The sequence below is a fragment of the Oryzias latipes genome, chromosome 1, assembly GCF_053564925.1.
Source record: "Oryzias latipes strain Hd-rR chromosome 1, Olatipes_Hd-rR_3.1".
In the NCBI taxonomy this organism is placed as follows: domain Eukaryota; kingdom Metazoa; phylum Chordata; class Actinopteri; order Beloniformes; family Adrianichthyidae; genus Oryzias; species Oryzias latipes.
Window position 1 is genome coordinate 37,886,120 of NC_136237.1, and position 27,747 is coordinate 37,913,866.

The 27,747-nt window shown below is 38.2% G+C and overlaps 1 protein-coding gene across 19 annotated transcripts in view; it reads left to right on the top strand.

The window, feature by feature from the left end:
- tenm3 (teneurin transmembrane protein 3) overlaps positions 1-27,747 on the top strand; it is a 709,086-nt gene that overhangs the window by 561,664 nt on the left and 119,675 nt on the right. For 12 of the 19 annotated variants that reach the window (XM_078946824.1, XM_078946819.1, XM_078946845.1 and 9 more), the window contains 2 exons: positions 1,885-2,070; positions 26,466-26,733. In XM_078946824.1, the coding sequence (XP_078802950.1) occupies positions 1,885-2,070; positions 26,466-26,733 (454 nt within the window). The remainder of the gene's footprint in view (positions 1-1,884; positions 2,071-26,465; positions 26,734-27,747) is intronic. The other 7 variants (XM_078946854.1, XM_078946864.1, XM_078946867.1 and 4 more) reach the window with 1 other exon arrangement.

A 27,747-nucleotide genomic window follows, 5' to 3' on the forward strand; every position in this document is an offset into this window, starting at 1 on the left:
AATCACCTTCAGTGTCTCTATAAATGCTCAGCCAGTCAAGACGGCATCTTTATTGAACGCCTTTGCTCCAAAGCTGTATTTCATTTTTCACGTCCTCGTAAACAAATGAGCTGGAGGAAGAGATTATCAAGAGAAATTCTTATCAGGAAAGGTGGGCAACGTGACGAGTGGTGCAGAATGTGATCTTTGTTTCTTTGCTTTTCTAAAAAGTCATCACGCTCTTTTGTGAGGGCGCATTTGTATGGATTGCGTGCAGTGCCCCGAGTCATCTGCGGGGGCAAAACACTTTCAGAGGCTGCTAAACGCAGACAGGCACAAGCAGCGCACAGGACACTAAATGCCAACGTTACCAAGTCGATGCACAATTGATTCTTTTATTAATCACTTTTCCTATGAATCTGTTTTCCCGTTCACACTGAACACTTCAGCTGTCTGAAGAGACTGAATAAAGAAGGCGGAATAAGGAACTTCTCCAAACGGCGCCCTTGAAAGTCGGCCTTCATCTGATGCTGTCTGATGTGTCCCATTCATAATCATCATTTGGAATGTTAATGTCACCATCTGCTGTGAAACTTGTTGGCACCTCTTTGAATCTAGAAGTGCTGATCAGCCTCTCAAAGGGTGCAGCGTTCACTGGAATTTTAGTTTTATTTTTTGGGGGGAAATGCACACTGACGATGTTAAGTCCCAAAGCTGCAGGGAAATCCAAACAAACATTAAACTTGCTGTGGTGAGGACAAACTGTCTCCCTGTTGTGGTAGTGGTGGTTACAAAGGGAGGTTAGGATCACATGCAAGTGTGGAACAGATGTTCATAGTCACATAACATCATGTGGCTCTTTAAAAAGCTTTTTTTTTGCCATTTTCTTAGGATTGGTTAGTTGCCGTTTCATCATTGGACCCACGGCACACTTAAAGTCCCCCTATGACATTTTTTTTTAATATAGAAACGTGGTGTTTTAATTACGATTAACCAAAGTCCCAGAACCTAAATGTCTTAACAACACCGACTGACAGTCTCTATTTTCAAAAGTTTTTCTTTAGTAAAGAAGAAACGGTGGAAAATAATCTCTCGCATCTGAGCTGATGTGCACGCTGCACGGGGGAAATCAGGGAGTGTGCACAATGCACGTGCACTCCTGGGCCAATGTGACATCACACCGGCTCATCAACTCAAACCAAGCATCTTCGCGACAGTTTGATTGACAGCGATTTAAAAAGAGAAATACTCAGAAATGCAAAAATGTGATGATTTTTTAATCACATTTGTTCTCTATCATAAGAAAAATCCCACAAGTACATGTCAAAATCTCAAAAAACGGGGTTTTCATCAGAGGCGGACGTTAAGGACCCACTACTGTGAAAATTGTGTTTTTGATGTTTTAAAATGTTCCTTTGGCATTTTTCTGAGGATGGAGGACATTTCTAAAAACAAAACAAAAAATAAAAAGCTCAAATTTGCACACATTTGCATTTGAGTATTTCTATATTGAAATTGTTAGAAATCAGGCGCAGACGCAAGAATGCCATTTGAAAAAGAGTTTATTGTGACGTAGAAAATACACTGGTTGCGCCAAGGTCCATTCTTCTGCATCTGCTTGTAGATGAATAAATCCATAAACGTCTTTGTTTTCCTCGTTTGAGCTGGAATCTGGATCACAACCGTACGGCTGGATAGCTCCGATATTGTTGTTATTGTTGGCTAAAAACTGCATAATAATAATTTACAGTAAAAAACAATGACCAGAGTGGGACTTCTAAATCTTGCATCATCAGCAAACGTCATTGTATTTCATTGTCATTCTTTTCTTTTTTTGATGTTCTTTATTTATTTTTCTTCAAATTCATCATTCCTTTCCCCCTCTTTGGTTGTGTTCTTTCATAGGTTCTCCCATGCCCTCCCCCTCCTGCCCATCACCTGTCATTGACCAATCACATGCCCAGTCTAATCCTCATAACAACCCACTGTTAGGCAACGCCACTGACTCAGACAAAGAAGAGGAGGAAAAGGAGGAGGAGGAGGAGGAAGCAGAGGAGTATGCGGCTCGATTGTACCTACCTATAACACATGGTAAACATCATTTACTGCTCTATTAGCCACCCTTTCACTACAATCTGATTTATTTAAGTTTTGTTTTTATTCTATTTGTTTATTTTGATTATTGGAGTTTGGCACAAAACTTTCTTTTGTTCTCACTTATATGAAAATCAAAAGAAAAAAAGATAAAGCACATTTTTTTTAAATATAGTGTGTGTCAATTTAAGAAAAGCCACATATACAGAAAAAAGAAAAACAATAAGTACATTCATTGAATTATAATAATTATATAATTCATTTAATTATTTCATTATAACAATGTCATTAATTATAATTAAACAAGTAAAAATGGATAAAGAAGGGAAAAACAACACTGTAAGACATAATCAGTTTTAATAGAGAAAAGGCAAAAAGGTACGGTTTAATGAATAAAAATGTTACCAAGCAAATGTTAGAGAAAAATCCCTGTCAACATAACTTGAAATAGGCACATTGGAGAAAAAAATGAACTACAATGAAATGACTACAATTCATTCATTCAGTGGAGTAAAAGTCGAAGAAAAAGCGGATTTGAACAACGTGCATAAACCTCAGAAAGCTGCTTGGTAACATTACCTTTGAGTTTAGGGAGTTTTGCATTAAAACCTTTACTTTGTTCCTTGTTTTGTAAATTCTTTACACTCAGAATCAATTTGTTGGAAGTTTTGAAAGACAGTGATGATGCAGAGCGGAATGAAACGTTCCCAAACAAAAGCAGTTAATGGATGCTGGAGTTTAATGATTAAAAAAAAGCAACCAGACACACAATGTGCTGCCAGCACACAATCGACTCAAGTAGAATCTCTCACTGTAGTAAGATACAAAAGGAATTGTGTTAACAAACAGTGATCACAGAAGAATCATCATTCTGAACAGTACAAAGGAGCACCAAAATGATATTTCCTGTCTTGGTTTGGGTTGTGGACTCACCATAGCTGAAAAAAGTCTGCTCTCCTTTAAATGTTTGTAGCTTTTTTTATGATAAAGGACTTATGTTTAAAATACTTAAGCTTAAATGGCATTTTCTGACTATTTCTTTATTCAAATCTCTGTGAATCAGGAACAGACAAAGAAGAAAGCAGTAAAAAACAGAGCATATTTGTAATCTAGAAAATACTCTGGACATGCCACAAGCTCACTGCACCACTCTGCTCATACTATACGTACATATTTTCCATTGTCCACGTATGAAATTTCAGTGAGGGTTATGTACATAATGCAGAAGTGTTTCTTGCATTCGTCATGTCCGTCAAGGATTTTGCCCGATAAATCTTTACATTTTAGTGCAATAAAGTTCATAGTGTCTGTATTATTAACTGACTTCTTGGTTCTTCTGTTATGAGACATGCGTTGTGTTTTTCACATACCTGACATGTTTCGATACACGTCTTCCATCTTCAACGGATCTCTACGAAAAATTCGGTTTTGAGCTGTTTGAAAGTTTTGGTTGATTGAGAATTACTCAATTTATTACTTTATTTACAAATAGTATTTATAATCTTACACAATAGTGCATTGTGCATGGGTGGCCATGGTGCAGTGGTAGGCCGGTCAACCTTTGATCGAAATAACACAGGTTCGTTTCCCGCCATGGCCACCCATGTGTCGAAGTGTCCTTGGGCAAGACACTGAACCCCACCTTGCCTCTGGTGGAAGGTTGGCGCCAGTGTTTGGCAGCGGAGCCGCCACCAATGTGTGAATGTGTGTGTGACTTGGACTGTAAAGCGCTTTGGGCCTTCAAGGAAGGTAGAAAAACGCTATGTAAGGATACACCGTTAACCTTTTACCATGGTTCTTGGGAGAGGCATACACAAATTTGTGGCTTTCCAAGACCGTTCTACGTATCTCCGCCAGACTTTTCACACATGTACTACCGTATGACTTTTGTATCGTGTATATCACGTTCAAATTAAGACACTGACGTAACTGAATTACATATAAACAGTAATAATCACGGACGGTTCATGTTCTAGGTTGATCTATGTGTTCTTTGCGTGGTTTATTCATACTTCTTCCGTGGTTTTAACATGGATCATCTGTGATACATCTGTGAAAATGTAATGTATAGACAACAACTTTTCTCACTTTTTCTACATATATTCACGTATGACCAACTTTTATCCGTGAAATATGTGCAAAATGTACGTAGTAGCTGACTAACACAGCCTTAAGCTAACAGGATAGTCCGGCCCACAACTCAGAGGTTTTATCTGTTGGTCTAGTGTCGCTCTACAGAAAATATGAAAATTACCTAAAAGTGGCATAATCAAAATTTAAAAACCACTGGGAACGCTTTGAAAAACGGATCATAAGATGATTGAGTGGGTCTTTATAAGCACAGACAGGTGAAAAAGCTGGTCGTCCACAATTCAGGTGAAAATAGAATCAATCACTCGTTCTTTCAAGCCGCTCTGTGTTGGTCCAAATCTCTAAAAACAGAAAATCCGATTCTCCATGGCATTTATGGTTTTCAGCTCTCCCATGACAGCTGCCATGGAGACCACTAAATGAATTACACACAATATTTTTCATGATCTTTTGGATGGTGGACACACAGCGTTTAGACAGCTGTCATTTCTGATCAGATTCCAGCCGTGAAAGCTCATCGGACTCCAGCGTAACCTGCTTTAGGATCTGCTCTGGCTGGATCTGCTCCTTGTGTCCCTCCACATGGCACACGTTAGGCTCAAAGTTGAGGATGAAACTCTAGTCTGACTATTTGAACGTCTGGGGCCACAATGGCCAGGAGCTGGGGGGTGAATTCACGGTGCAAATGCAAGACCTGCCTCCCTGTGGAGGGTGACAAGTACCAGATGTTGAGTTGTAGTGATTGGCCAATGGCCCTGGATCCTGCTCCTTATAGCAAGGGCTTTTATGTGGAACAGACTTTTGACCAATTGAAAAAAGGAATCACGACAACCACAATTAGAGTCAGACTACACCAGGAGACGTGCATGAAAGGGAGAAAAAAAGGAGGAGAGCTGGAAAGACAGCGAGGAAGAAAATACAGCTGCGTGGAGTGATGGAAAAAGGGAGACAGGCTGACGTCTGCATATATATACACTGCCATCTAAACACAATCAGAAACAGCTCAGCAGCAGGGTCTTGAAATGGCTAAAAGGCTGTGTGTGTGTGTTTGTGCACATGTGTGTGGTCCTCCCTTCCAAAAGTAGTCTCAGCCTGACCGATCTAGCCGATGTACAGCCAAACATCTAAAATATCTCTCACCACTTCCCGCTCTTTGTAGAAAGTATTTTTCCTCTTATTTCTCGCTCTCTGTCGTTTCCTGAGCTCACGTTTTTTAGTTTCTATCAGAGTTTTCGGAAGGTCAGACAAAATAAAGGGCTTGGGCTTTTATTTTGTAGCAATTTTTTTTTCACCTTTATTTAACCAGGATAAAAAACTCTTTGAGATTAAAAATCTCTTTTGCAAGAGCGTCCTGGGACGCAATACCAGCCTCTTTCTAGTTCTATTCATTTCCATGTAAGGCCGACAGCCTGCATAACAAGCATCATTTGTGCTTGAATGTAAAGTTTTATGAAAGCGTTTGGTTTGACCCTGTAAGCCGCGTCTTTTCACAACATGCTGCAGCAGCACTTAGTAAAGGCGGTCATGCATCGCCTGCATGCCAGGCAAACCCCTCCCACCGCCATGGTGCACAAGTACACCAGCTATGAAGATGAAGCTGTCAGGGTAATGATGAAGACTATCTCAGTCATAAAACTGTCCACAACATGCTGGGAAATGTTAGATTGTTGCTGTTAAGGAATGTTATCTGTAGCTTTGCACTCTATCGCAGTATTTAGACTCTGCCTCCCTGATGGTTAAAGCCATTCAAGCTTTTATACTCCATTTTCTCTAGCAATTGAAAATTTCCCAAGATTTTGAAATTAAACTACAACAATTTAGGGTTTTTTTTACCGGTATTTTATTTTAAAACCACTCTTTAAAACGTAATAATATTTATAGGTGATATAGCTTTGGTACACAGTTCTGTGAATCTTTTTGAGAAAACTAATCAACCCTTTAACGCAGAAGATAATTTTATGCCAACTGAATCAAACAAAAGACAAACAAAAATGAAGTTAACCACAGAACCTCCCAAATAAAATAATGAGTAATTCAACCAGAGTTGCTATATTTTTAAGTCTGTATAAACATTTAGCTAGATTTTCTTAACATTTGGATCAAGTTATTTTAACCAACATAATGTGTAAAGAACTAAAACAGAGAAAATTTTGGAAAAAGATTAGGTCACTTTATATATATATGTATATATATATATATATATATATACACACACACGATTATTATGGTTGGGTGTATATATTTTAGGCCCCAAAATACTGTAAGGCCTTTTCTTACTTTTTATTTATTAACCTGTAAAATGTAAAGCTGTGCTTTAAATTTATGGGTCATGAGGTTTGTTTTTCTAAAAACATTATATTTTGTTTTATTTATTTTATTTTTTCAAATTAATTCACTTTTTTTTTTGCCACATAGCAAAAACATTTGCACCTGTCCATATTTTTTTTCAAAAAGCTAGAGCTCTACAGTAAATACAATTTAAAAATATTACTCAACAATTTAGACATCAAATCTCTAAAGAAAAAAAAGAAAAAGATGTTGGCACAATACATGTTTATTTCTAAAAATTAGAAAAATTGAGTAGTTATTGTTATTTGTTTTTGTCCATGTATCACTGTTAATTATTATTTCTGTTATAACACATGTCCTAAAAGCAGTTATAACTCACCAAAGTGTGTAGATGTTTAAATAAGTTAGATCTCAACAACTGTGATCTAACTTAGAATCTCCTGCTTTTAACTTTTTCAAACAAAGACGAGGGTTTCCCGTTAGTTTTTGAAATGTTTTTCTCCGATTGGGATGTCAATGGTTGAAAGAAGTCTGTTGAACCTCTTTGAAGCTCTGTTTCATGTTTCGGCGTCGTTTTTCTGTCATAAAGTGTGTTATCCAGGTCATTAATGTTATGTTAGATCATAAAAAATAGGCTGTTGGTTTGCTAGTCCTGATTTTTCCTTGAAATCGTTTTATGCTGAGTGGAAACATGGGACTAAGAGCATGTTTATGTGCAAAAACAAAAACCAATGTGCTTAATTTTTAAAAAAATTATGAAAAAAATCACAAAACATGAGTAAATTTAGGTAGAAATTTTCCCTTCAGATAGTCTGATCAGCTGATTAGTCTTTTATGTGCAAATTAGCCAAACATGTCATACAGAGCCAATTAATTTGTGTGATTTCACGAATCTGACAGCGATTGCATCCTTTTTTCTGGTTTCATCAAAGGAATACCTTCAGTGCCTTTGAACCCAGTGTTGCATCACAAGGTCAGTATCATTGTATAAAATAGTTCAAGCCCAAACGGAGGATTCGCTTTAAAACAAGTAAGCAAACATGGCGTGAATGCTTGCTTCCTTTACCCGCACACATATGCAGTTTGTCCTTTTCCCGCTCAGAGTAAAAAGACGCAAAGAAAAACCCAAACCCACCGTCCAGTCTTTAGATGACTTAATAGACGCCAAGGCAATCAGTTCAGGGCGGAAAGCAACATGAAAAAGACAAGTTTCTCTGCCAGCGGCAGGATGACGCCACGGTTTATTGACATCGTCTATGCTCAAAGCAATAGGGTAGTCGGGAGAGAAACACAAATTACTCTTAGTGCTTTTTACTTTGGGAGCAAGTAGGCAATTCTCCTTAACACCAGAACTAATCAATGCGTCACTAAATGAAAGAGAGAGCAATGCGAGTGAGAGTGCAACGGGCGCAGAAAAAAAACTCACACCAGAACTCATCAATGATGGAGATGGAAACAAGGTGTGGGGAAAAGAAAGACATTTCTTTATTTTGTAGAAGTTAAAAAAAAAAAAAAAAAACAGAAACCGATAGATAACAAGACTAAAAGAGACATGTCTAAAGACCAAACAAAAAAACCAGAAGAGAAAAGAATACATGATGGGATGAAGAGACTCCATCATTGATCAGGCTAATGAATGTCATCCTTGTAGTTGGGATTTAAGCCTCAAATACACACAGGCACAAACACACATAGTACAAGACCAGAAACACACAATTCTTGTCTGAGCCTGACTGCATGAGGGAGTCACTTAAGTAAATCAAAATGTTGTGGCAGACTCCATACAAAGAGGATGGGAGACAGACGAAGAGCCAGACGAGCAGTGGAAGGGAGTTAAGGGGAAGGGGGTGAAGACACTGAGGGGGGAGGGGGAGGGGGATGTTGCAGATAATCCATTGTCCTGACAATGAAATGATGGAAGATTTTTTAAAAAGGACTAAGCCCAACAAACACTTTTAACTTTTTGTCTTCGTTTTTCTACCTTTGCAACATCAAACACTGAAGGATTTTATTTTGAAGTATGATATGTTTTATTTTGGCTTTGGAAAATTATCCAATCACATTGCAAGTTAAATGACCTTGGAAAACTTAATGATAATTCTTTTTCTCTTTTTTTAAATCTTTGAACATTTTCTATACAACTGGAAGAGTGAAATCAGAGGTAAGTGTAAGAAAAAATGGGAATTTGTCTAAAGGCCACAATTAAAACATATATTTTTACTAGTTTGAGGGTAACTTAAATTCAGAAACAAAACTTTAAAGCCTGGAAATGTATTTTTTGACGTGATCATGACATAGAAAAACATGATACTGAAATGACTGGCAGGAACTTTCTCTCCTTCCTCAAAAAAGGTTACTTTCAGTTGATATTATTATTGTTTTTTCTTTGCTCAGTTTTTATTGGTTTCTATTACCATGTTTTCGACACTATTGGACGCACCAAATTATAAGACGCACAGTCAATGGATGGTCTGTTTTTGAAATTATGTCAAAAATATGCAGCAAACTATTAAGTGCATCAAGTGAGACAAGGGAGTCACAGATAAACCCGTTAGTCAGACTTCATTAACTGCGTTCGCATAAATTCTAGAACTTGTTTCTAACATGCTACACTTTGAAAATGTCATTCTCGTTTGCGTATTCACAGTACTTGTAACTCCCAACCTTGTTTGCGACACGTAAAAAAACAGTCCGCCAAGACAAACTTTACTTCAACAAACTTTACAAACCACTGAACAGTGACGCGGCTCCTGCCTCACTGCAAAAAGGACCTGAAACATCACACCATGTGACCTTTCTGTTTGAGGTTTGCATGTTCTCCCCGTGCATGCAAGGGTTTTCTTCGGGGGACTCCGGCCACCGTGCTTCATTCATATACTCTAAATTGCCCATAGGTGTAAATGTGAGTGTGTGATTTGTGACCCCGCGACAGACTGGCGACCTGTAAAGAATGTCCACTGCCTTCGCCTACAAGTGGTCGTGGTAGGTTCCAGCACCCCTGAAAAGATAAAAAGAGATAAAAATAGATTCAGAAGATGAAATGGACTAACTCCTAACCTTGTTAGTAACAGGTTAAAAAAAAAGAGTCCAACAATGCTCCACGATAGATAGATAGATAGATAGATAGATAGATAGATAGATAGATAGATAGATAGATAGATAGATAGATAGATAGATAGATAGATAGATAGATAGATAGATAGATAGATAGATAGATAGATAGATAGATAGATAGATAGATAGATAGATAGATAGATAGATAGATAGATAGATAGATAGATAGATAGATAGATAGATAGATAGATAGATAGATAGATAGATAGATAGATAGATGGGGTGCTCTGGGTTATGAGACGCACCGTCGGTCATTGAAAAAGAAATTAAGGCTTCTAGGTGCCCTATATAGTGTAGTGTGTAAAATGCTGTACTTTCAGCTATCTATTCACTGCTTGGTCTGTGTTTGCTTCAATTTGAACTCACTTTTGTCTCTGATTATGTCAAACTGATTAAACATGATCAAACCATCAAAACTTTATAAAACTTAGTTATAAACTTGTCTGCTGTTTCTTAAAGTTTCTTCAGTCTATTGTTTTCCAAAATTCTGGTTACAAAGAGTTCAGATATTCAAAGCAAGGGGAAAGTTGGTAGCATTTAGCAAATCAACCTTTCCTGTTGCAGCCAGTCCAAACAGCAAGGAGAATGAGAGCTGGAGGGATGGCATACAGAGAGCTGCCTTGGCATGAGAAAATGAAATGACAAATGATAGCGCGAGGGGGGGTTCTGCGGGTGAGGGGGTCAGCAAACTGATGCTACAATAAGGAGGGGAAGACGTGACTGATAAAAGGCTCTGAAGAAGCTGCAGCTGCGATCCTAATGAGGTGAAAGAAGGAGAAGACAGGAACGCACGAGAGGGGTCAAATGAAGGCGACGGTGGGGGTGGAGAGGAGGTGATGGGACAAAATTGAGATATGACCGTTTGCCAAGAAATCAATGCTGCCTTTGAATTCACCGCAGCAATGCAGTTGTTCATTTATTTTATCTTCACAGTCATCGGAAAGCCTGTCCTTCATTCATGCAACTCTGTTTAATTCAGGGCTTAATGTGGGAGGGAAACCTGGGAGCCGGTTTAGCTCGTGCTGGTTTGCAGCGCCTTCCGTCCGTGAAACCAGGGTTCGACTCCGGGCTGCTCCCTGTTCCCTTCTCTACCTCTGTGCCGGTTCCAAGCCCGGTTTGAGAAGGTTGCGTCAGGAAGGGCATCCGGCGTAAAACATTGCCAAATTTACCATGCGACTTGTTCGCTGTGGCGACCCCTGATGGGAGAAGCCAAAAGTGGAAGAAGAAGAATGTGGGAGGGAAACCTAAACCGTGTGAATGCAGCAAGGAGAATAATGAAAGACAAATACATTTTTCTTTTTTCTAAAAACACCAAAAAGTTGATGATGGAGTTGATTTCTGAAATTCTTGAAGAATTAGGAAACAAAAAAAAGCAGAGAATATTTAGACCATCCATTTAAAATAAAAATTTAAAAAACGTGTTTAGAGGGGTGTAACGACTCTTTTTAACTACGATTCGATTCATATCAAAAAATGTGGCTACTGTAACTCTCAGCAGAGAGAAAAAGTTAAAGATGGCAGCAAAAAAAAGACCTCATGAATATGCAGATTCTAGGACTCCAAAAGTGTTCGCTTTATTAATAATGATCATCAGCCTTCTAAAGCCCGGTTGGACGGTCTTAAATTACATAGATAATACCCCCATGACTGTTACGATATGATTTGTAGTCAATATTAGTTATTTTTGAACAATCCAATATGTTACGATTCTCTGCCCTAAAATGGATCCCGGACATCTTTAACCGAAACTTCAACCAGTGTGACTCAGAGAGAAATACCTGATACTGAACAGTGCAGGTGAAGTTTTCCAAATTCCTTGTATTTCTTGCAATTTAATTAAGTGTGAATTAAATATGTGTACAACCAAAGAAGTAAACAAGAATTAATGGCAAATCCATTCACATTTTAGTTTCATTAAGTTCAGCCCACTGTTATTTTTCCACATCAAAATAATCCAAAGAGAACATTTGTATGGATGATCACATGTCTTTGCAAAATTCAAAGTGCCTCAATCTTAATGGTATTTACCAATATTAGAATAATAGTATTTTTTTTTTCATTTTGAAACGATTTTATTATGCTTCAAACAACTTACCTCTGTCAGATGGAAGTAATCGGATCATAGAAAGATAAATCGATTAAGTCCGTTAATCATTACAACCCTAGTTGTTTATACTAAAATAATAGAAACATTTTTGCTCTTTCCACATTCAGCTAGTCGTTCAATCTGAAGAGGTCTGTCTTTTTTTTCTTTCTCTGGTAAGTAAATGTCATTGTTTTTGTTGCATAAAAAAGAGGAAAAGACAGGCAGAGTTGAATCCAGCATGGAAGAAATGCATGCTTTATTAGATTCTGATGTTTTTTTGCAAAAATAAGTAATCATTTTTGTTCCTTTTATGGAGATTTCATTCTCTAAGGAAGTAATAAAAAATAATATAAGAAAAGGAGTTCAATTTTGGGAAGGAAAGGGAGATGATATTGGGATATTATTAAGACTAAGACTTAATTTAGCATAAAACGTATTGCCCTCTACCATCTTGCTCTGCATCTGCAGAAAATTAAAGCTCCTAAGTATTGTGCAAGTGGAATTTGAACTGTTTTTGTATGCACCACATGTGTGGGCAGATGGTAGCTGAATCTGTTTTTGCACAAACACGTCGGATAGAAGAAACTAGAGGTGTAAAAATCCAAAGTAAGAAGAGCCTTGCTTTGATTTATGGGCAGATATCACTGAGGCACGACAGACACTTTCCAGTTGTGACTAAGAGGATTAATCCTGCTTATGCTACCGTTAAAATGGACTAGGACTCTGCATTGTCAATCATGGCCAACCTGTTGTGTAGACACAGCTACCACTTCCATGTTTTGTACACTTTCTGTTCCTTTTGTTGTGGCATCCCATTATGTTTTTTCTTTCAATGCTTCCCTTTTCACTCCTCTGTATTTGCTCCTACTAATACCTCCACGTCTGTCACTCTTTGTTTCTCTCCCAGGGTCTTTGCTTTGTGTCCCTGAACTTCTCTCTGTATCTCTTCTGCTTTAAAGAGTGATGCGCATTGTCAGATGCAGCGCCCGTGAAAGCACCAATTTTACAGCAGAGCTTCCGAGGAGGCACTGTCTGTGGGATCTTCACTGAGCTGGAGTAGCAGCTCCCTCTAGTCCTGAAAAAGTCTGTCGAACTGTGGTGCACACCACGAGAAGCAGACTGTGTTAAAGACATTTGCATAGTGCCTGCTTGGTGGTTTGTCTGGCACACTGTAAACAGGGAGTGAGCAGCTGTTTAGAATTCTGGCACTTTCTTTTTTCTCTTTGCCCAATTAGCTGACCATGAAAAGTCTGCATATTCTGCAATAAGCTTAGGAAAGTCCTCTAGGTACACAGCTTTCATATTTATTTTGAAAAGGGATACCAAAACGCAGTGTGTCGGTGGTTTTAAAAAAAAAGTTCGGTCTCATCTCGTTTGTTTTACCGCAAACGAGTTACCTGCAAAAACTGTGGGGAACTACAAGGAGCACCAGCTGTGCATGACGGAGCTGAAGCCTTTCGAACTAAAAACTGGCCAGAAAAACGGACAAATAGCAATAACACAAATGGAAAGGAAAGAAATAGGAGTTTGGTGGATTCTTAGTTGTTACTATATTGGTTATTCTGTTAGAAAACCTCTTTATTTCCTTTTAAATGTATTACCATACCATATACCATACCATATTTTATGGTATTTAATTTTGTACAAAACAAAAACTTTCTTAACGTCTCTTCTGATGCGTTTTTGTGCTAATTCTTTTTTCAAATATAATTTAGTTTTATAAAAGGGTATAAAAAGGCTTGTTTGGTCATTTGCCACATGTAACCAATGAAACATGCATTTTTTCTCTTTGTCATTACATTACATTTTGAGGTTGTAGGTTTTGCTAAAAAAGAAAACACCGGAGGTGAAAAAAAATATTTTTTTAAGACCTTCATCCATCAATCATTGGAATGGGGGGGGGGGGGGGGGGGGCAGTGTCATAGCTGTTGAAGCGTGGCTCCAAAAGCAGCTTCTAGTGAAAACATTTTAATGAAACACTTATGTTAAAGAAAACTATACTTCTAAGTCTAATTTATTTAAACTATCTTCACAACTAAAAAAATAAATGTATGTGCCTTTGAAAATTTAATTTATTTTCTATACAAATTAAATTTTGTTTTTTTAGTAAACAAATTATTTCTCTTAAGAAAATGTCCTAAAACGTAGAGGGGCAGTCGATCTTTTGTTGCTGTAATCCACATAAAAGTGAGCTTTTTTTTTCTATAAACGCCGTTTTTTATTCAAATGAGCAGAATGTCTTAGACAGGAGGAACATAGATGTGAGCACGGCTGCTTTTGTGGTGCAGCTGCAGCAGCCAAACACAGAGAAAGCGGTGATTGATTGATGTACTCGCAGTCTGTTTCAATGTAGATCCAGAATCTTAGCCAATTAGAGCGCACTGTGAAAACAATAGCTCAGCACTTTTATTGTGCAGCGTTGGGTGACAGGCGCTCACCTGGGACAGATGGGATTCAGGTGAAGGAGGACAAACGCTCCACAACGTACCATGTTCCATATAATGTAGTATATCCACACACGGTTACATCAGAAGCCTTTTTCCTTCCATCTTCAGTTCCTGTTTCTCAAATGTTTTTAGTTGTTAGCTCTACCACTCTCCTACCGGGTTTGTGTCTCTGTGATTGGCTGTCATTACCTTATCTCCACTCGGGCTCAATTGCAAAGATGCATTTAGTTATTATCTCAAATGGAATTTGTGAAAGTGGTTTTCTCATTCCTGGAACAGAGCCTGGAAGTTCCGGCTCCGCGTTCGCTTTCCTGTGAGTTTATCTGTGAATTCCGTTCAGTTCAAAGAACTTAATAATCGTGACAAACTGATTTTTTTGTTTTGTTGTTTGAAAGGTTGTAATTGGAAAAGCTTGTGTTTTCTCCTGTAGAGAGGCTGAGTCGGGTTTTTTCTGGGAGGTCAGTCAGACAGACAGACAGACAGACAGACTTTGTGGCAGTTCGCGTTGAGTGAACTGATGTCTCTTTTGGAAATCTTAAACTAATGCGCATGCCGCCGCTCTGGCAGAAGCAGCATAGAGACACAGATCATGATTACAATTAATGTGTCCCCACACTGAAATCGCTTGTTTATGCAACTGCTTTTAATACAATTTATGAATATTTATAGATAAAACTTATGTTAACAGTTTACAGTAGGGGTGTAACAATTGATTTATTCTCCTACAATACAGCCAGATCAATCTATCTGAGGCAAGTTGTTAACTGAATCGACCTATACCATTGGAAAACTCTTTCAAAATGAGATGAATCCAATCTATATATTGGGAAGTACCATTTGGAATGAGGTATAGCAGGTTTACATTATTATTAGACCAAGTGCCACTTTGTATATATTCCAAGAAATACAAGGAAACTGGAAAACTTCACCTGCAGTGTTCAGTATGCAAGCATTTATATCTAAGTCACACTAGTTCAATCTTTGGCTAAAGATGTCCTGAATCGATTTTAGGTCAGTGAATCAGATCGATGAAAAAGACTATGAATCGTACCGTCAACCACAAATTATGATATGAAGCGACTCGTTGCTAAAATGAATCGTTTACAATATTCATGTCCAGGTTTTTGTGTTTGTCTCTCTGAGTAATGAAACAGCAGCAGTATAGTGTATAGTGTGTCCACCTGTTTTCACCCCCAAAAGCACCTAATCTCTCCATCCTGTGTTTCCGCTTCCCCCTTTCTTAATGGATCCGGTTCCCCTTGTGCTGGTCATTGAGCAAAAGGGGCGCTTTCCACCTAAACGCCACAAAGACTGCCCTCAGCTGTGGAAAGAGGCCCGCCTCACTCCCGTCTCCTTGCTGGGAGTCCAGAGGTGGAATGAGTTTTCATGCTTCATGAAACACAAGTCTCAACTCTCCTACTGACCTCTTTCACTGTGTCAGTGACTCTTTTACTTTCTGTGGGATCTGTTGTGTCCTTCTCTCAGTCTCTCGTTCCTGCTTTCCCCTACAGTTTTTTTCCCCTCTGCCTCTCGCTGGGTCTCTGTTTTCTGTGTTGATCTCGCTCCCACTCAGCTGAACTCCACTAAAAACTGCGGCTCTTTGGAGAGATATTTCATTTACATCCCGTGTCATCTCCTGCTCCTCTCTCTGCTCCAGCTTTTCTTCTTACTCTTGTTCAATTTCCTATCAGCTCATCCCATCCCTGCCATGGAGTTTAACACAAACTGTGACCAGAGCCCCACATTCCCTCCTGTTCTTATCGCACTCCATTTATATTCAACACTTCTTCCGAGCCAGATCGCTTAAAATTAGCAAATGTTCACCAAGCTGTTCCACACAAGCAAAAAAAGAACAGAAATAACAGAGGGAATATTTTGAAGCTAAACAGAAAAATACAGGAAAAATTTGTATCTATTTTTAAAGTCTTCCCAGTGGTCTTTTAATTATGAAAAGGCAGTTTTTAGCCAAAACCAAAAACCTGTGTAGTTTTCTGGGGCAGTTTCAGAACAGCAAAACTTCATTAGACATTTGCCTTTGTTGTGGGCAGGACTGTTGGAGTAAGCCTGCACTCATTTCCCATGATCCCTTTGTTTATGCTCTCTCCTGCTAGCTTACAGCCCTCCACAACTCCAAAGTAACATTATAGGTGCAATAGAAACTGCAAGCAATATCAGAGCTACCCAGCCTGCTGATTGTAGTTCGTATGTAGAAACAATAAGCATTTTTTGTCTGCTCCTGATTCACAATGTCTGAATAAAGAAATACTCAGAGACGCAGTTTTAATCTAGTTTTTTTTTCACATGTCCTCCATTGTGAGAAAAAAGCTGCAAAAACAAGTTAAAAGCACCAAAACTTTATTTTCATTGGAGTGGGTTTTTAAAAAGTAACAACTAAAACAAGAAAATAAAAATAAAAACTACTGCTTAAATAGTTGTTTTTTGCTAAAACCGAGAACTAACACAGCCCTAATTTTCACCTGGCAGTCTTACAAATGAAAAATCTTTAATCAAAGACGGCTGAGATAAATCTCAGCATGTCAGAAACAGCTGGTTTGACTCCCTTCCCTCCCTCTTCTGCTAACGTCTTCACTGTGCCAGCAGCTCGTTTGTATCTCTGCCAGGTGAAGCCAGCATCGCCCGAGTCTCACTCAATTTACTCATATGATTAAGCCAACACATGGGTGGAAGGTCAAACAGCCAATGAGCGTGGAGCTGTGATTTCATGCTTACAGAAAGATGGAACTCAATTAGTGTTTCATAATAATTAGTTTAAATCTTTAAATACTTTAGCTGCAACTTGTGTAAGTAAAACCAAAAAGTAGTTCACTATTTCTTGAAATATCTATCCTAAAAATACCAACAAAAAAAGTTCATAGATGAAATAACTAGAAGGCTATGATAGTCAAATTGATTAATTCTGGTAGGGTCATATGTAGCCACCGTTTTTTTATTTTTTATTTAAATAAGTTATCATAATTATCATTATTCCTATTTTTATTTTATTTATTTTTTTCTTCATTCCGTTGCGGTTAATTGCTGCTACCCAAAATGAACAGAAAAAAAGCCAAATTAATTTTAAAATCCAAGAAGAAAATTATTTGTGGGTTCCGCTGGGTTACAATTAATTTAAAAACATATGAGATTGAAATATAAATTAATCCTACACTAAATACATTTGCCACAGTAAACGTTTGCATTTTGATCTGATAAGAAGTGCAGCTCAGACCAGGTCTTCCTGCCCTTTAAGTGCACCTAATGGGGTAAAAACATCATCTTAGCGTTGTAGTTGTGTTTCTATGGTCCATCCTGGCTGTTCTGAGGTCTGTCACTCAGAGGCCTCAGATGAAACGCTGTGATTTTCTCTGCACTTTCATCCACAAACCCCAGATTTGTGGGGTGTGAAGCTTAAAGCGGCCTTTTAGACAGACCTTCCCATCTATAGTATGAAGCTTCACAGCTCCTTTCAAATTCCCCTTTGACCCATTTTTTATCTGTTTGATTAATTCCCTTCTTGTCTGGTTCTGAGTTTTGCTGGTCTGCCCTTTCTTGCCAGCTTTATTTACGCACATTTTTCTTTAAAAAAGAACCATGAACGATTTCAAATCGAGATTCACCTGTAAGGACATTATGTCCGGCCCTTAGAAATTGTAGTAATTTAGGGGGGAAAAAAAGTATATATTTTTTTTATAAAAAGGTTTAAATATTGATTTAGCGAACACATTGATCCTTTGACAACTTTAGTCTCACAAAGGCATGATGGGAAATGGTTATTGCTTACCCTACACACCAGAAATGCTTTTTCCAGTTATTCTTACAATCTTTCCACAGTTTTGACGGGGAGGTTGTCAATTTTAAAATTGTAATCAATAACGAGTATCATCCTGTGCATTTGGGTTTGTTATATTCTAAAAAATTGCCTAGGATAGAACAATGGCTTTCATCTTTACAAATTAGAAATACATTTAAACCTTGGATCTAAATTTGGGACTTTTAAAGGAACAAAAACCAAAGGAGATTCATCTGTTTTCAGTTTGAAAGATTTGGTATATAAAGCAAAAAAAAAACTAAAAACATACATTTTCTTTCTACATTTTTCGCTGCATACAAATGTTCAGGATGATGGATAATTCCACAAAGCACTTCACACAGCCGTAACCTTGACTCCGAGCTGTTTGTCCTGAACTGTTGTGAACTTGGAGAACAGATAAATCACTAATGGTTAACAGTTTTAATCAGACTGTCTTTGACAGATAACCTTCCTCCAGAACGGCACCTCACTGCTCTGCTGAGATGCATATTTACTGCATATTCGCCCCTCCATCACACGGATGCGGACCTCTGTGTATACCCCAGGGTAGAGCTCCGTCTCCAAAAACCTCACATTACAGTTTCCTTTTCCAAGCACAGTTCAAAGCTCACGTGTGAAGACTAATACTTACTACTGACCTAAAACTCCACATTTGTCACTTATACATCAATCATTGATAATTATTTGCTCATATTCTGATTGAAAATGCTGTAAATGCAAAACCCCAAAAGCTAAGATATGAAAAAAACATCTTAATTTCTAGTGTAGGATAACAAGCTTTTTTCATCTTTAAGAAATTAAGTTTAAAAAAGATTGGTGCTAATTATAGTTATGAAATACAGTGTATTACATTATACGCTGATGATGTCACATAATGTAAAATCAAAAAGACAGATTGTCATTTGTAAGCAGGGTTAAAAGAAAAATCATGGTTTTTTTTACCCACTTTCTCCAATTAGAGGTCTTTGATTCAAACCGTTGTGCATGAGCAAAAGGCAAAAACCAAATAAATGGATAAATCTGATGGTTTTTTTTTTATAATGGTCCCCTGTCAATAGTATTTAAAACATGTCCTTTATTCTCTTTTAAACCTTTCTGTACATGGGTAATGGGTGTCATTGAATCATCCTTGAATTATCCTTTATTAACTAAAAAAAACATTTGGTTAAAAAAAAAAGCTTTTTTCAATAGTTTTATTAAGATGATGTGAAAACAGTAGCTCCGGGCTCAGGGGGTAGGGCAGTGGTCAGTTGGTTGGGGAGTTGGTGGATCTATTCCTGGCCTTGACAGTTGACGTGTCCTCAGGCGGTGCACTTGACCCCACGTTGCCACACTGTGTGACACATTTGCTACTTTAAAAGTAACCGCCAGTGTTTGTTCTGACAGGGGCGCAGCTCAACCACCAAAAAAGTTTGGTAACGCATAAACACATTAATTGATTGCATATTTGATTGCTTAATACTGTGTGAGGTATAAATTGTGCTTTGATACTTCAGATGAGAGTTCTAATTTTAATACTCATTACTGAACCAGGCGAGCTGCAGAGACGTGATTATCAGTGCAGGAACCCGGCTTTGAGTTTTCACACACACACACATCTGACAAACACATTTTTATACATTTTTCCTGCATGTTGACACGTTTGTTGTCTCAGTTTTTAAATGTATCGACATGATAATTAGAGAAAGGCTCAGAGCTGCTCAAAATGCTAATAACCCAGACAAAGCTGTTGTCTGTTTACTGTTATTTTAAAGAGAAACAAGCATTTGTTTAAATGGCAAGTTTTCTGTACACATCATTTCAAGTTGATCCGTCTGGCATCACTCAAGTCTTACCCATGGCTGGGATTCTGGGATATTTCAGGCCATATTAGTTGGTAAAGTGTCCATGAAATGGCTTGTGGAGCGTAGCTCTGTTTAGACAGACGTTACACGGACTGCCTATCTACTCAGATCAGTCTCCACTGAGAATTACAGATGAAACCCAAGACATTCAATTGACACCAAATTAGTAAATAATTACAAGTGGTCAGACTTCAAGTGCTTTCCAAGCAGATGACAAATTTCTGATGCTTGACTCGGGTTTTTCCAGCCAAGGCTGCAGATGACAGTCCTGAAAGTGAACGGAAAGAACAAAGGCCCAAACAGACCGAGTGAGGAGGGCCAGGGAGGAGGCGGACTAAAGATAGATCCACTGCTTCAACTCAACGTCAGGAGCTGACATCAGAGAAAGAGCAGATTTACCTGATTTATGTCTCTGCTCTTCTATTCTGGTCCCTGTGTTTTCCCCCAATCTTGTCAAGATTAAGACAGTTATGCTTTGAAACAAGTGGGGCTGAGGCTTTTTGTGCAACTGGCATCCACTACACAACGTTTAGAGTGTAACTCCGCACGGCTCCGGAGCCAAACTGCTCCTCCCGGTGTTTATTCTGGCATCCAAACCGCTGGGAAACTTCATTGACCATTTGGCTGCTGAAGTAGTCGCTTTTTCAGATGTGGAACTCCACTGATGTTTTTCTTTTACAATCTTTTAGCATGAAGCTCACGGCTGGATGATATTTTTACACGAGAGCCTTGCGGGGAAAGTTTCACCACTCTGGTATGTGACAGCACACAGTGTGTGGGGGTGAAGATGAAGCCCCCCCACATGTATGAAACAGGCTTTCTTGAACCACTTTTCACTTCACTGATCTCCTTAGTGTCTTCATTGATTTGCATTAAGTACCTCTTCTCTTTTTCACAGGATCTGTTGTTGTAAGCAGCAAAACAACAGAAAATCCAATATATACTGACGCACACAAGGGTGTTAGAGAGTGTGAATGTGGTGAGCTGGGCTGAAACGGGTAATTGTCCTTCTTGTTTTATGATTTACAGTTTAAGGACGATTTAACCATAGATTTTCTGTTTCTTGGCTTGTTTCAGAGTATGGGAACATTGATTAGAACCCATTATGACTCTTGTACTCTTCCTGTCTGCTGTCGGTTGTGTTGGGTTAGACGTCTGAGGTTGTCTGATTTGCCTTTCCTTGTCATGTTGCTATAAAGACACAAACCCCCTTTTTTTAGACATTAATACAAAAAAACTCTTAAATATAAACTTAATTGATTTTTTTGTCCCATTTAAAGTTAAAAAAGCTACTGCAACTTCTTTAGACCAGCAGAGTCTGAGAAACTGAAATGTCTAAGTTACTGGTTAAATTTGATGAAATTGTGCTTTGGTGTTTTTAACATGTTCTTGTGGCATTTTTTCTGATGTTGGAGGACATGAATAGATAAAATTAAGCTTAAATGTTCATTTCAGAGTATTGCTGACTGAAAAAGAGCTTATTTGTGATGTCGAAAGTACGCTTCGTGGGTCATAAGCTTCCTCTTCTGAGCAATGTGAATTTGTGAAGTGAATTTCTAATGAACCACCATTGCTCTGCGGAAACTATGTCCTAGCAAACAACAGGTTTTTTGATTTTTTGGCAAAAAATTTCAAAAGACAATAAGAGTGGGACTTTTACATTTCCCTGTCAGGAAGTCATGAACAGATCCTCAATGTACAGTCATTTTTACTAACTATTATTTCCAAATGATTCCTGTGATGTGCTTCAGGAACGTGTCGAACTGTCTGATTTCAAGTTGGTGACAGAGAGGCTTCGACCTTTATGGCCCCTCTGATTTAGCCCTTGTGCTATCCTAGGCACTTTAACATTGGGAGTGAGGTCATATAGACCCCACTAGACAGTGCGCTGAACCTTTTTCTTCATTTCTTCATTGATTTGTAATCTTCACTGGTTTCCATGGTTTACATGAAATCCTCTCCACCTTTATCCACCTTTGTCAGGGTAGGGATAAGATGTCAATGGTCATCTTGACCCCATAGAATAGCACAAGGGTTACACAAAGCAAGCCCAAGCACTGATTTCTTGGAGCCCTGTTGGCTTCAAAGGTTGTGTTTGTTTGAACGTTTTTGGATGAAATGCTGGAACAAGATGTTTTTCTAATTGTGATTCTATTCAGTTGTTATTGAAGAAGAAGAAGTGATATTATAACAACAGCTACGCAGAAGCCGTGTCATGAAAGCACCTTTAAGCCACATTTCCACACCTTCATTGACTGTGACTTCCACTGCCTTCATGCTCCACTCCAAACAGGGAGGTCAGCATAACTCTGCTCCCACAAATCAATGCACAAAGGCTTTGGGAACGTCTTTACTGACGATGTAAAACACTCCTTAAAGTTTTTTGTGTCCGTGAGAAGCAAATGACTGATTCCTAATATACACTGAATTTTTTTAAGTTACAATTATAACATAATCTACTGCATTGCCGTTTCACAGCTCCTTTTAAATGACATTGTCATTTCAAACAGAAACATCATGTGTTTGGTAAGATCTTTGAAAACCATACTCACTTTTCTTTAATTCCAAACATCCAGTTCTGATTCTATGAATGGTTCTTAGGAAATTTCGGAGGCATTTCAATTAAATCCATGAACCGCAGTTCGTTTTCTTAGACAAATGACTGAAGCTCAAAGTATATATTTTGGTAAACAAATCACTGACTGCATCGTAAAAACGGTGGTTTTGTCAGTGTTACTTTAGCATTTAAAAATGACAGATTTGAAACATTTAAGGCATGAACAATGTCTCCAGTATGTAGCAAAAACATAAATAAATCATTGTGTCTTGCAGATTAATGTTATGCATGCAAAACACTTCAGCATCCCATAAAAAAGGTTTACAGCACAAATAAAGTGTCAGAATCCACTTAGAAATTCCTGTCAGCGATGAAACGAAAGTCAAGAGCGGTCGTTCTCTTTGACTAAACATGGTGAAGATCTGCTAAACTGTTTGTCCTTAAGCCGTTGGCCCAATTCATCTTTACAGAATAATAATAAAGGCACAAAGTGAATTGTTCTCGTCCATAAAGAGACCTAAAGACTCCTCCTGTTCTGCTTCGCCCTGACAGTTTTGCAAATCTTCAATCAGTTATTGAGTTTTGGGCAAACAAGTGGAAGCTTTTTGGCTACTTTCGCATTTTCTCAAAGTCTTTAAAGGGCCTATATTATGCTATTTTTAAGCCTTTTAGAGTAAACTATATTCACATATAGGATAATAGATTACTTTTAGCACACTAAAGAAAATTTATTTCATGAAATATGAGTTATTTTGGCAGTACCCGGGAAGAAAAACGACTCGATCTCTGAGGCCCCGCCTTTCGCTCTGTGTGGGTGTCACCCTAGAGCCGGCCTCGAAAACAAACGACATCCAAACTCTTGCGAAGATGAATGTGCACATTGTCCATATAAAAGGGAAATGTGTTTACAGCGTTTGGCCAGCGCAGGCTCATCAGATATTTTTTGTGAGGAATTAAAAGCATAATACATTTAAAGACTCAAAAATGTTGATTTTTTTCATGATACATGGCCTTTAAGCAAAGGTTTATATTCATAAAGAACATGTAAAGCTTGTTTTTTGTGTGAAAAATACTTTTTTTTTTTTAATTTAGGATTAAATGCGGTTGTGTAATCTCCTTGTTGTGGTTGGATCTCCTCACCTGGAGGATGTGAAAGCAGTCATGTGCTGTTTACTAACTGACATGTCCCCTTAAGGGACTGATGAAAGGTTCTCGGTCCATTAATTTCTGTAGGCGAAGTGAAGCTGAAAGCAGATTCTGGTCGATTCTTTAATTCCCATCATCTGACTGAGAATTTACTCTTTTTAAATACTCTTTCATGTTTTTTCACGTTCAAGGAGATGCTAAGTTAAGTTCAAGCCCTGCTTTTTTAATTAAATTTCAATTTCTTTATTTCTTTTCAGATCTTGTACAAGGAAATAAAAAGGAACAGAAAAAAAACTTGATTTTCTACCCCCTTTACATTGTGTGTATAATGTATGTATGTAAAAATGTATGTATGTAAAAAACAGCTAAATATCTTCTCCTTGTGTGTTTGTGTTTGTCCATAATTTAGCCTTTTAGGTTTACTGGAACAAATACTTTGTTGGCAGTACAGAATTTGGATGGCGTAAATAGAGAATAAAGAGAGGGGTTTTTTGGAGGAGAGGTGGGTGCACCTCCTTTCCAACTCAAGTCCTCCCTGTTTCCACCTCACCGTTTCTCCACGTATCCCCTCTCTTCCGTCTTTGTTCTCTGTTCTCTCCAATGAGGCCGGTGGAGGCGGAATAACAGAAGGGCTGGGAAATGGAGACGTTATGCTATTTATGCAAATTAAATCTAGCATTGCCATTCATTTCCCTCGGAGCACAGAAAGGGGAACTGAAAAGCACTGGGAAGTAAGCAGTAGGGAAAAGTTGAAGCCAGATAAGCTTTAAACAAATATTTTTCATAAAGACCTGGTGGTGTTTTGTGAGGCCCAAGCCCTGATCGCTATTCGGTCTGGCCGAGCCAAGAACAATGAAGAGCTACAGTTCTCACCTGCCTTAGGCAGCTCTTTTTTGACATTTCAACAGTCCATTAATGATTACTTCAACAGTTGCTAGGATTTATCACTCAGATTTTGGGTGGACGTCTGTGTTAAATCAGAATATTTCTCCTGCTTGGATCCCCTGGACCGTCTGGCCCTGTGCTAAATCATGAGAGGCATTATGTTTTTTTGTTTTTTTTTTGTGTGATGGTGTTTGTCATTTGAGGGCCAGTTGCAGCCCATTTCTTCATACTTGCAGCATTTCCTCACAATGGTTTGGGTCACTGTTTTTGTCCTTTTTTTCCCCTTTTCCCCTCTCAATGGCCATGCATTCTTCTTTTATTGTATTCTAAAGTTTCAGCATTTGGCGAGTCACTGTGATCACAGAGGATCTTGAGGATTTTACTGGTCCCAGAAGGTCCCATTAAGTCTTGAGTTTGGGGCAGCAGTCTCATCTTTTGCTAAATTTTCACTTAGTCATGGTCAGGCGCCACCGAGGCTTCAAGTCTCCAGATCAGCTACACTTTTCATTATCAGGTCAGCTGGCCTCTGATAAGATTATCAGGGCTTATTTCTGGAGCTCGGCCCCCCCGTTCAGTGAGGAGATGGCATCCTTCTGAACTGTGTTTCTGGCTCTTTTTATTGCAGTGTCTTTATTTTATGTTTTTATGAACCACAGAAAAACTAAAGAAATAAATAAAAACTTGCCCACACATTTCATCATCATTTCCCTGCAGGAGAACCCTCTCCCAGCAGGACAGCACTGCCAAACAAAGTGACAGAGTCTGATGGTACATTCACGCACACCAACAACACCAGATGAAAACACACAGCTTTTGGTGTGTTTATGAGACCTTCAAACTCAAATGGGTTTCAAATGGGGCTAACATCTGTGAGAATCAAGTCAAAGACCCCACCTATATGTCCACATAATCAGATGAATCTAAGGCTTTTTCAAACATCTATTGGAGATTATGCTGACTGCTAAAATCTACTCTCCCAAACCCTGTTTTAGGTTGGTGGTATATATAAATCCTCTGCAGCATTTAGATTTATTGCAAAAATGCAATTGGAGAGAAAAAGCCAGCAGTAGGCCAGTTTTTATTTTGTTGTAGCTGTAGCTGTAATAGCAGTTGCTTTAGTTGTGTCCACCATTAATGTTCGATCATATTTCTGCACATCCCAGCAGGGGTCGCCACAGGGAATCAGCTTTCATTAATTCACTCAGGTGGTTTGGCTGTTATTTTTTTTTACGCCGGATGCCCTTCCTGACCCAACCCCGTGTTTTATCCGAGCTGGGGACAGTCTCAGGGAGGCCCAGACGCGGACCCCAGTGGCTACATGCTGTAGTTAGGCAGTAGCGTGAAGGGAATTGAACCCTGGTTTTCTGCAGGACAGTCCTACACCCAGCCAACAAAATGACAGTCATTTTGGAATCAACTACAAACAAAACGTTTTTAAAAATTATAATGTATGTAAAAAAGCCTGCAAAAGACAAATTATACAAAAGCTTTTTAATATTTTATAAAGATCTTTTAATTTATTTTAAAAGTGTTTCTAGAGATCTTTTAATTATGATTTTTCCATTTGTAGGACAGGTAAAAAAAAATCAGTTTCTGCAGAGTGGCAGAAGCTCATTAGAAATCTGCATCGGAGTTGTTGCCTTGAAGCAACTTTACTGATTGGATGAGGATACCCAGCATGGCTTTATGTCAAATAACATTCAGTTAAAATGATAGACAAACGTCTTCATCCAATCAGCAATGTCCCATAGTAGCTACCTTTTCTAGTTTCTTCTTTGCTTCGTTTTTTTTTAACATTTCATTATAATTTGTTAAAATTACTTTTGCTTTCCGAAATGTTTATTCTTTTTATGGAAACCAGAATAATTTTGGTTTCTGGAATTTTGGTTTGTTTTCTAAAATGCTGTTTTTTTTATTTTAGTTGTGTTTTTTTAATTGTCATTGTGACCTTTAAAGTGATTTGTTGATGGGATTTGTACTTTAGGGCCACCATAGAAAAACACCCAAAACACACTTTTTGTCGGAGTAAGTCTTTAAACAACATTGTCAATGTTGTCGAAAAGCACATTGTGCCCAAGCATGATGCGTCTTTGTCCATAAAACCCTTCTCTGGTCTCGTTGACAGAACAAACGTCAAATCATCATGGACCGACCTTGCCTCCTGTACCACCACCTCACCGCCAGCAGCCATCAGTAACAGCTCTCAACCAAGCCCTGGGCTCCACACACCACGCTGGCCATACCTTAAATTCATCGCGACAACTAACCCCTCCTACTGGAAGCCCGGCCCCCGTGGCCGGCCAATCACCAGCCGAGCTGCAGACCACGCCCCCCGAGAGCGTCCCGCTGCAAGACAGCTGGGTGCTGGGTAGCAATGTGCCTCTGGAAACAAGGTAAATATAACATCAAATACATCAGATGTCATATCCCAGATCCTACCCAATTATTTCATCTGCCATTTTTCCAGGAAAAGTGTTTTTTCTATTTATTTTATTTATTAAATAACCTTACAAAACACACAAATAGGCCTTCTTACTTTTTGAGAGATGTTTACAGTTTTTTATAAGCGTCTTTTTTCACCAATTAACTACATTTTGGTTTGTTTTGGGCATTTAGTTAAAAAAACATAATTATAACATAAGATATTTTCTTCTTACTTGTTTTTGATGATAGAAGGTGGAAAAGTACAGCCTACCTATTAATTCTACAAACAAAACTAATTTAATTTGAAAAAATACTAAAGCCAAATTTCTGTGAATTTAGTTTTTTAAGAAAAATCAATTAAATCAAAAGAAAGGTTGCTAAGTTTTTTTCTCCCACACATAATCATCTTTTGATACAGTGAGTGCATGGACAGGTTCAATATTACATTTCTTTAGTCTCCTTAGTGGTTTTATTTTTGCCGAAAGTGTTAATCAAATTTGTTCGTGCAGTTGCAAGACAAACAAGAAATAACTCAACTGCAGTAAAAACAAGGCCTTGAAGCAGATGAAAAGCACACTTCAGTGGGCTGCAGTGAACAGTATACATAAAAGAAAAGACATCAATAATTGAAAGTCATTTTGAATAAGAAATGTAAAACTCATAACACATAAAACAAACATAACCTCAGAAAAAACGCTGCGTCCTTTTATGTTTGTAATTAGAGTGATATCATTTTACAAAAAGTACAATTTTCATTAGATTTGCATGTTTTTTCTGCAATTTAAACAATTGTTAAACTCTTGAAGCTGTGAAATATAACGTTATTTAACCAGAATCAAAGTAAATAAAGAAAAATGTGCATATCAGAGCAGGGAAATAAAGAAAATTATGGTATTTTCCACACTATAAGGCATGGTGGCTGCATTATAAATCACGGCCTCAATGAATGGTCAATTATTGAAATTATGCCATGTGCACCAAAC